The sequence below is a fragment of the Osmerus eperlanus genome, chromosome 1 (genome assembly GCF_963692335.1).
Source record: "Osmerus eperlanus chromosome 1, fOsmEpe2.1, whole genome shotgun sequence".
In the NCBI taxonomy this organism is placed as follows: Eukaryota; Metazoa; Chordata; class Actinopteri; order Osmeriformes; family Osmeridae; genus Osmerus; species Osmerus eperlanus.
Window position 1 is genome coordinate 16,196,225 of NC_085018.1, and position 11,126 is coordinate 16,207,350.

General features: G+C 38.4%; 1 protein-coding gene across 1 annotated transcript in view; it reads right to left on the reverse strand.

Moving 5' to 3' along the window:
- Positions 1-9,681, reverse strand: part of cntn3b (contactin 3b) — a 31,361-nt gene extending 21,680 nt beyond the window's left edge. Inside the window, exons 1-3 of the mRNA XM_062463751.1 lie at positions 9,248-9,681; positions 4,944-5,073; positions 3,244-3,373 (exon numbers count right to left, since the gene is read on the reverse strand). Of these exons, the coding sequence (XP_062319735.1) occupies positions 3,244-3,373; positions 4,944-4,998 (185 nt within the window). The 5' untranslated portion in view covers positions 4,999-5,073; positions 9,248-9,681. The remainder of the gene's footprint in view (positions 1-3,243; positions 3,374-4,943; positions 5,074-9,247) is intronic.
- Positions 9,682-11,126: the final 1,445 nt, after the last annotated feature.

An 11,126-nucleotide genomic window follows, 5' to 3' on the forward strand; every position in this document is an offset into this window, starting at 1 on the left:
ACAAAAGTTGTATTATAAATGTTTGCATGCATGTCTGCTTATTCCAAGGTAAATACAGTTAAATTACCCCAAAATTTCCAGTTTATTCCTGTTAATTCCCGTTAATTCCCGTTAATTCCCGTATATTCCCGTTAATTCCTGTGGAAAGTTTCCAACATTGAATATTCCCGGAATTTTGCAACCCTATCCAGATCACTCACTATCTCACATGAAAGATAACATGCCTCGCAAGACTTGCCCCAACTTCCATGTTATAAACATTGAGAGGTGAAGGTTGTGGCAAAGAGGTGGGGGTTGGGCTGGCTGATCACTAGCTATGTTTGCAACCACCCCAGCATGGCTGAAGTTAATTGGAGAAGACGGTAGGCAGCCTGGGTAGATCAGACACCCTTGCAGCAGATGGCCTGGCTCGACCTAGTATCAGGGTGTCTATCCTCCACAGACGTAGCTAGCTACACCTCAAACAACAAGCCACTGCTCTGTTAGAACACGAGACAACCTGACAGAAACACCTTCTGCCTGCCCATCGTTAAATAGGAATAACACTGGCGCAAACCAGGGAATTGAAAATGATGACCTGTTTGAGGTGGGAGGGAAAGATCAACAGAGGGAAAGCCTTGTATGATTATGCCTTAAGTAATGGTGTAATTACTCCTACTTCTTAGGGCATGGGCTATGTTGAACATCTACGCAGTCAAAATGTTCAAAGGGGATACCTTTTATGGTATTCCAGAAACATTGTTGTACAATAGTATTATGCAGTTGTCCATTTCTTTTCATTACTAAGAAGCACTAATATTTATAACCATCTGTGAAGTTCTTATAAAACCAAAATAAAGACAGTTGACTATAGCACATGTTCAGCCATCTAAACAGAAGGCTATTTCCTCATTTACTACTCCCAACTAAACTCAAAATTGCAGAATGGCTATGTATTAAACTTTACATTAAAGGTACATTGAATACTATGTAAGCACATGGCAATAGTAACAACAATGTAGTTGGGCAAAAAGCCCAGGCACAGCCTTCCCCATACCAAGTTTCACTTTTGTAATATCTTAAAAAAGATTAAGATAAACAGTATTGAAATGTAACCGTGTGGAAGTGTAACTACATAACAGTTCCTATATAACGACATTGTTCCGGCTAGGGTCTGTATGAACTCTGGCCAACCTTGAAGTTCACATACATTTTTCATGAGGTCTGTTCATCAAATAGAGGCAAGAAATGGCGCTGCAGCATGTCTCCACACACTAGCCTTAGCTAGTGTCCCCTGAGACCAACCCCCCCGCCCACACACACGCGCACACACAAACATACACACTATTGTGGCTAATTTATCAACCTCCTGCTGACTAGGAGACAGACAGTGGCTATTTTGTTTTCATCCAAAAACTCAGCTAAGTATTTTTCCTTTTAACTAAGGTTATAAAGATAATCATAGCATGGGTTTTCATGCTATTTATGTTCTCTGACTGCATGATTGCTGTCTTCTTAAAGTAAATGAGAAACTAACATTGCTTAATGTATCCTTGGAGTGCGATTTACCTCAGTACAACCCCTAAACAAAGACACAGAGACATTTTCTCCCTGAGGTCATATTTAATTATAGGGAACATCCACAAGATCCTCAGCTGTCCCATGGCCATAGCGCCCTTCAGTCTGTGGTAAGGTCAATACAAATGACAATGATTTAAACTGATAAATAACATTGAAGGACAGTGACTTTGGATTAGAGTAAACTAACACATTCCATACTATTAAACTTTGGTCAATGATCAAGCAACTATTCCTTAGTTACTAAGCATAGTACTGTATGTTTCACTGAGAAACGCATAAACGCTAGGATGTCAGCCAATATTCATTTGTAGTTCTGAAAGACAGGCAGGGCAGTTCATTCAGAGCAGTTGAGGACCTGAATCTTGAGTTAGGGAAATCTATTGCTCAACATTTATGTTTCACTTTACATCATTGGAACAAATGTCCTATCCTTGCCCAGGGGAAAACAAGTCAACTTCACTCAGTGTCAAACCTCGACTCTGATGCAACCAAATAAAGCCACCATTGGCTCCCTCGCTGAGACTAAATTTGAGGACTAAACCCGTATTTAACAACATTGCTGCAAATGTCAGTCCCCTGTCATGAAAGTTTGATCGTTAAAATAATTTGCTTCAATTTTTATAAAGCAATGCTAAGTAAACTTTGGAATTTACTCATCTATTAGTATACGATAGGCGTAAGTCAGTTTAAAGTTTACAGTTATTAATGCATGATCATTTATCTGGATTTTAACAAACAATTTGAAATTGTTCATCAGATATGAGTTAGCTAGTCTGACTAACCAACATTAACAGTTTTAATAACGTTTTTAAAACAGCATTTGATCTTGTAAGACATAGCATCTTTACATTGCAGGAATTTCAAACATCAATTCTATTTCTAAATATGGTTGATATTTTTTACACCGCATAACTTAAGGACTGAGAAGCATTAAGTTAACATCATGTCATTTTAATCAATCTATGAATGTCTGTGAAAATACACTCTTGAAGCAAAGCACAACTGTAAATGTCAAGATGGTTTAGTTTGCTGGTGGGAACACATCTACTCTACTTCTTACACAAGTATGCAAGTGTAATGGTTAAGCTCATCCTTGGAAATCTCAGCCTGCACAACAAGTATAAGGATACCCCCTGCTGCTACTCTAAGACCATGTTTTCAGCACTAAAGCATTAGAGGAAATGTTAGCATTTAACAGAATGTCACTCACAAGGTTATTGCCTCTCTCAACTGCTTGCTGTGCATTTACATGATGCTGACCAAGCCAGGAAACACTATCCACCACAAAAGCAGCGCAGCCTGGCATTTTCAGGCAGACGCTTTGTTTCAGAACGAGTACAGGGACATTGATGAGGATCTAGAGTACAAATTAGTCACAGAACTCTACTGTGACAGACATTATAAAACATGACATGCCACTTCAATCATAGAACAACCTTTTGCTTTCAGTCATCCTCTAAATTGTACCTTTATTTTCCGCTTTTTAATGTTGACATGCATGTAGTTTCTGTGCCTACATCTTCAGTATAATATATCCTCAGCATTATGGGTAAAATGGGGTCCTCCCTCAAAGCAATGTTAATCAATGTAATCGTTATCCTGCGTGGTTCCCTGCATGATTCCCAGAGGAATTCACTGGGATGTTTGCAGCTTTGTTGTAATTGGGTAGCTGTGGCAGAATACCTGTACTGTGGGGTGGGGCTCCCATCTGCGTCACATCTGATAGTAGCCTCCTGGTCTGGAGAGTTGATGGGTAAAATGAGGTCACTAGGCTCTGTTCTCCATCTTGGTCCTCGAAATATGAGCTCTTCTTCTGGAAACAAAAACACATAAAACACTTTAATATTTGATGCTGATTAACAATACAAGTTCTCCCAATGTAAAAAGAAAAAAAGTGCAAACGTGATAACCTTTAAATAGTATAATGGTACTGTGTTTTTCCATTATGGTTAGGGGTAGCCCTAACCCTATCAAACATGATAGTAAAGCATGAAACAATTACGTCACGCCTGAAATGTATTCAATCAGCTAAAAAGCCCTATAAAAATTGGTGCTAAGTTGACAAATAGTGCTTTTCTATATTATACCTTCTTTACAGTGTGTAATACTTTTCACTAATCGAACACATAACAGTGAGAAAGAAATTGAAGTAATCTACGGTATTAAGCTATTTTAAATACAGGACGGATGCCAGTAGACCTGCCTTAATGAACTCCAGGATATACATTTGGCATTTACTCATCTGGACCAATTATCTGAATCATCCAAGAGATTGCTCAAACCATTTTTTTTCAGATATTGCAGCTTGTAAGCACTTTTAGTCATACTTCGGTGGTGGAATTGATGGGGATCAAATACCTCTCAATTTAAACGTATTAAAAATCCCCCAAAATCCCAATAGGGTGATATGTTTTTGCATCTACATATCTCAATATAATTGTTTTACAACTGTGTTTACTATGCATTTATATTTCGGAATTTTAAACCTGAAATGTTGGTAGATTTTTTTGGGGGGGTTTGGATCAAGTATTGGAGCTCTAGACTCTAGACAATTGACAAAGCAAGCCAAATGTTGAAGACATTTTAGTGGTCCTTTACGTTTTGTGTACTGTATTATCTATTCTGATTTAGCCTAACGCTCCATCTTTTGAGAAATTCATGTGAATAACCGATCACTATGCATAAGCAATCTGAAAAACATTATTTTGTATTTGAAATGTAATTTGCACATGTGATTGACATTTCACCTCCCCTGCACAGTGGTTGTCTCTCACTGAGGAGAGTCTGTGACTCTAGCCCAATCCCAGGTGACCACAAGGGCAGATGAGGTACTGTGGAAAGTGGTTTGTGCTAAAATGCTGGGCCAGTTCCATTCCAAGGATCCTGATAATGATCTCTGACATATCACACATAGGAATAGAATCCCATATGTCCCAGGCAGTGCAAATGCAGCAGGCTGCTCAGGGGGTGGCTGAAGGACACCAGGGAAAGAATATTGTAAAACGGCATCTTAATCAATTTAACCTTGTCAGTATGAAATAGAATTGGCTAGGGTTTGGATTTCTTCAAAGACCACAAAATACAGTGACATTTTTGTCTAATTTGAGGCATTATAAGCTCCTTCTAACCGTGATTATAAACCAAATCTACACATTTAAAGATCTATTTTTCTAAACAGGCATATATGTATGTGTTTAAGGCAAGTCATTATTGGTAGAGTATGTCACACTATGCAAAATGTAGTTAACTAGATGTTTGTGTTATAAATCTAGATTGTATTGTTTTTGATAGTACTGCATTGCATGGGAAATGAAATAAAACCTTGTGCTGTGTAATGACATATTATGTTTTTCTAGAATAAAATGTGTGCTTAAATATCCTACCTGCAAGGCAACCGATGATTGATAGCAGCACAAGTCGTTTCCATAGTAACATCATCTTTAGTTGCCAAGGGCAAACAAGTCTCTCATCAAATTGCTTGTGAATGGAATGCTCCCCCTCTTATATGAGAATCTGAAGAGAAAGTAATTATGAAAATTATCCAAATAAGGCATTTTAAGAAAACTATGACATGCATTGAAAATCAAGAAACATCATTAATACAATATATTATAATAATAGCAATGGCAATAGTTATCTTGTTCTTCATTCAAATGTTGTGACCAGACACATTTCCTATTCAAGACACAAAGCCCTGAACAATTTTTATGCATAGTAGATTAAAAGTGATTCTCAGTAGCATTTATTTTACAATGATGACAACTGCATGTCCATCACTGAAAAACTTGCCAGCATAAAAATGCAATGCATTACATGATTAGCCCCTTGGAACAATGATTCACTTTCATGACTGCGATGAAACTCGGAAATTATGATTGATGGTAAATAGTTTTCTCTTCTCCCAACCTGTGCAGCACACAGACTTCTGCAACATCAGTGAGAAGTGGAGTTTGGAATTGATTGGCCTCAAATGCTACTTTTTGCCTATTATTAAAAACATTAAAAAAACATTCAATATTGATACATCATAGGCACCATGAGAGTGGTCAACCAAGAAGGTAATGTGTCCCAAGTGGAGGGAGATAGACTCCTCTTTAGGTAGACTAAACATAGTTTCTTGGTCACATTAAACATTTTAACGTTTGAATAATCTACTATTGTGATGCTGGAATAGTTCGTTTTATGGTACTGTTATTGCATCTTGATTGAGAAATATCGAAGAATTCACAACAGAAGATGCATCACAAAGTAGTTTGATTCTAAAAGATGGTCTAATGATTTAAAGCTTGGGGATGGCGTTGCATCATTCTGTGGAACTGCAGGAGCTCTGTTAAAGCTTTGACCTAGATCACAGTTACTGTAAGTGATATGACTCAAAGGATTTAGAAATCTAAGCCTTTTGAAACTTTATAGACCATGACCCTGTTCTGGATTAACCACATAGATCTTTAGATATACAAGTAAATTGTTTCACAGTAACAAATTTACAGTACCATTGCCATTTATAGTATGTAATTTTTATGACACTTAGAGGACAGCCAAAGCTGTCAGTCCATGGCTGATGTGATGTACTAATCCTAAAGCCACAGTCTTCTGAAGCTGCCTTATGCTCCCATGGAGTAGTCTCTTTGCAAGGGGGGACCTCATTTGCTTATAGATAACATAATCAGCAGGTTAGTCCTAGCTTACCACCATAGTCATGATGCTAGTAATTGTTCCTCATCTGTTGTAATTGCAGGCACACTGTGTCTAAGACAGATTTCCTGGTGTCTTTCAAGTTTTAGGAGGCATTTTGTCACTCTAAATCTCGTCACATTGGATTACATGCCTTGAGATTTGACTGGAGAAATATGCACCACTTTCCTCATTTTGTGAGCAGACATCTGTGCAGCCATCCTCTTGTCAGTTGGTTCCATCCTTGTCATCCTATCCTGTACATCCCACACTACTCCTATTCCTGAGAGAATTCTACCCTAAAATACATCCCCTCAAGCTTGCCAGGAAATATGACAGCCAGAATTTCTCCTTCAAATTTAACAACAATGAGGCACACAAATTCACACATGCACAAAATGTGCATGATAATAACAAGCTGTCTCCTAGTTGGCCATGTGATGGTGTGGGTACGGTATCATTATCCATGGACTTGGTCGAGTGAAATGATGAACACAAGATTGCTCTCCCAAATGTAATGAGCCATCATAGTTTCACCTCCAGAATAGCTAAGCCTAATGAAAGTCATTGGCTAAACGTATTCCTGGGTAAATGAGATGACTTCTTGGTTTGAGGGGCTGTTGTTTGGTGCATAATTGATAGGAGAGGTGGTTAAAGGCATCCATTTGCCCCTGAGGGACAGTATATTGCAAATGATCTAATAAGGAGGGGAGTAAAGGAGAGAGGTTCCATCACAACATGGGGGTGTGCACTGCTCAGATCACTTGAATAACTCAGCTAAGGAACCCAAGGTGGACATGCAATTTTATTAAAGACAGGACACACCATGGGCATTTCACAATGTGGAACATTCTGTGGAGCATTGTCTTTGGATATGATTGTCTGCTGCTGAACAATCATTATGATGGCTCTCAGTTGGACAGTCTTCAGGGGTAGGATCCACTATTGAAGGATTCAATAGTCTGTTTGTGCCTAACCATTTTTACTGTAGCTCAACTAAATGTATTTTTCTATTTTACATTTTACATATATCTAGCTTGTCTTTAAGGTATGCATTAAATGACAAGGTCAAAGGGAGAATCCTATGCTATTGATTGCACAGTTGTAACTGACTGAGGCTTGTCAACACACATTAGGATCATTTTTAACGAAATACATAAACCTTCATTTAACCAAATCATATAGCTTAGCCACATCCTTAAGCAATTTAATTTAAGGAATTGTTTTCAAATCTTTTCCTTTATACTGTGTGCTTTCATCATAAGATGTCACTCTCCCTGTTTAAAGAACAGCCTCTGTGGATAAGAAACATTAACTGCTGTAACTACATTACATGTTACTACAGTATACTTTAGCCACATCCATACATAACATAGCACATGAGGACATGAAGAATAGAATAAAATCATGCTGCATCGTCAGCGCTCAAAGTCCATCAGTCCTGCCACTGAAATAAATGACTTATGTGGGATTTAAAAAAACTAATTTTAATAATGACGGTTATCAGACATTACATTTTCAAATACAAAAATGTGACCAAACCAAGATGAACTGAAATTTTGAAATGTCATCTTGCAGCTAGGCTGGTACATATGCAGCCCATAATCTGACACATTATGTCCATATCACATTTTCATGAATCTATAGCAATACCTTGCTCTTACAGGCCATGTGTTTACTGTTTAGTATACCATGTGCATTATTTTATACATTCAACCAACCAATGCCATATGACATGAACAATAGAATGGGATTCCTGGAAGACAAAGATGCTCCAGTGCTTCCTTAGCATATTAACCATGGGGCCAATGCATGGGTGAATCCCTCAGCTGCTGCCAAGCATAGGGCCAAGAGAGTAAGTGCACTTAAAAGACAGCGAGACAGGGGGCACTGATCCGTTCAGGAGTCAGGTGGCTGAGCGGTGAGGGAATCGGGCTAGTAATCCGAAGGTTGCCAGTTCGATTCCCGGTCATGCCAACTGGCGTTGTGTCCTTGGGCAAGGCACTTCACCCTACTTGCCTCGGGGGAATGTCTGTACTTACTGTAAGTCACTCTAGATAAGAACGTCTGCTAAATGTAAATGTAATATGTTCACCTCTCATTTGGTTGCACTTGTTAGCAACGACATGAGGAAAAAAGCATAAAAATAATATATAAACAGGAACAGAGAGACAATTACAGTCCCTTGATAAAAGCACAGATAATGTGTTTAGGCTGAACATGTGTATTTCTTTGTTTATTTTCCTATCTACAGTATATATTGTTTTACAAAATTATTTTGAGATCCAGAACATGTTGAAGTCCAAACTGCTAAACCACAAAGTTATACAGGAACCAGGGATGGGCATTTATGTCAATAGTGTTTAGCCTAAAAAAGAATATTGGAGACATCTGCCTGGAAGTGTCTAGGATGCAGCCGATCGGTTGGTCAGCAGTTAGTTTATAAAACAATGATTAAAAAATGGTGCACACTTGCAAAAATGTATTACTGAATAGTACTTTGGATGACTATTAGGTCACGGCAGAAACTCCGTGCAGCACCGCCAATTGCCAACATTTCACTGCCTCTCTGTAGCCTCAGCAAAATCTGGTGTAGTCAGGGATGATTCTCGGACCGCTCGGCACAAAGCAGCTCCATTTGGTCCTGTGCCCTAGATGAGAGAAATGAGCCTGTACGCGAGAAATCCCAGTGGGCTCAGACAACCGATTTTCCTCGCAGTTACTGCTAAAACATCAGTTAAGACGCAATCTGATTGAATTAATAAAATGCCTGTTCATGAGACCAATGACTGATATGAAATCAAAACGATTCAGAAGCGCAGAGCTTGAACGCACAGTTTAGTCTAAAATAACCTATGCGAAAACTGCAAGATAAGCTCCAATAAAATGTTTAGTTAATCCATAGAAAAAATATGCCAATGTTGAAAGGATGGAAAAACGGTTAAAAAAACAACAGTAGTCATGTGACTGATTCAAATGCAATTGCCTATGCCGAGTAAATTTCAATACATACCAGTTTTTGTATTTTTCCTCAGTGTGATTGGCAGAAAGCGTACGTTTCTTTTCAATAGAATCCATATGAGAAGTACTGACAGAACCAATTTTATCAATCATCTGAAGCAAATTGTTTACTGAAAATAAACCATTTTCATGTAGGCTGTCATCTGTAGTCCTCAGTCAGACGGAGATGTTAAAATCGCAAATCCAAATGTTCTCAGTCGGTACGTACCCCAGTTCTGGGACGAGCCCCGCAACTACGTTTAAAACTAGGAGATGCTCTCGGCTGGATTTTCGAACCAGCCGATCAGTGAATTTGCTCAGGCGATAAAGTTCGCCCCGGATACCTAAAGCGAAGTGTCTCCCAAGTACCAGACCATTGAAAGACACTCCAGAAACGCAGCCAAAAGAACACAGAGTGACTTCTGAACTGAGCTTGTTCTGCGCATCCCCGGGTTACAACCGTTGTGGAAGAACCAAGTAGTGGCACGTGGAAACAACCAAGCGCATGAATTGCGCCACGGTTCTCAAGCTACACAAATCAGGCGTGTACAGTAGACCAATCAGAATTAATCGTTTTTTAATCTGTATTTTTGTGTTCCGTTCATTTCTGTGCATTGCTCATGAAATGTGTGGTTTCCAGTCAAATTGAAAGTAGGCCTAATTTATTATAGACCACTGATTCCTTTCAGCAAAGGAAATAGACGAGGAGTCTACAGTTTTGCTGAAGAATGCGCTTTCGGACTGTCATGATTGATTTTATTTCAAAGCTGTCAATTTAAATAAGAACCTATACGGTATCAATAAACATGTAGGCCTGTACCAATAATATCATATACTAGTCTGTACACACTTTCTGGCCAATATTTTCTCAGCTATTGGATAGAATATCATTAACAAGTTGAAATGCGGGCCACCGGACTGACAAAACAGCACTCCCTATCGTCGGGTGTGACTGAGTGTGTTGCATGAAAAAACACAGGCACATGAAAGTGCCATTCTTATTGAATTTGATTGTTAGTTCAAGAAATGCCAATGCATGGTAGCATGATCAAGTTCTATACGTACTTGTACTTCAAAGTATAGCCTAAAGTTTACAGATTAATATCGTTGTCACATGGTTTGATACATAAACTATGTATTGTAGATGTTATACCTTTTTGTATTGTTTTTAGGAGGGAATCCATAGACCACATTTAGCAAAATGTGGTTTAGGGACACCATCGTGTATTTATCAGATCAAAGCCACAATAAATTGCAGACGCCTTGTCTTTATCTTAACATCAGGGTCTACATGACTGATGCACAAAAGAGAGCCTTGGGTTGTAACAAACCAGAGTGACAAGAAGATGGTATATTTGGCTGTCTTCTAAACTGTATATGCTGTTGTAACATCCATTACATTTTAGGTCAACAACAAAAAAATATCTCTAAATCGTAAAATCCATAGAAACAATTTTATACAACTGCTAAAAAGAAATATCACAAATTAACCCCCTTTAATATTAGTATATACCTCCTTTTACCGATATAAAACTGAATAAGCCTACCTGATGTGTTAATTCAAGTGTAATGGTAAAAATGGAAAAGGTAAACGAGATGGAGATAACTATTTTGGCAGGGAAGTCTGCTACCGAATGGCCCACCGCAGAAACCTTAAAGTCCATTGTTTTAACTTTGCATGCAGAAGGAGATAACATCAAACAGAATATGATCTCTCATTTGCTGGATTACCCACAGGGATTTATCACTTCAAAGGCAGGCAGGTGTAGAAGAACCACATGTTTTACCATTATAGACAGATAAACCATCAGCTTTGTTTAACACTGAACATGCATCCTATTATTATTGTGTTAAGCAATCTACATTATAAGTTTGATATCCTCCCTGCAAGT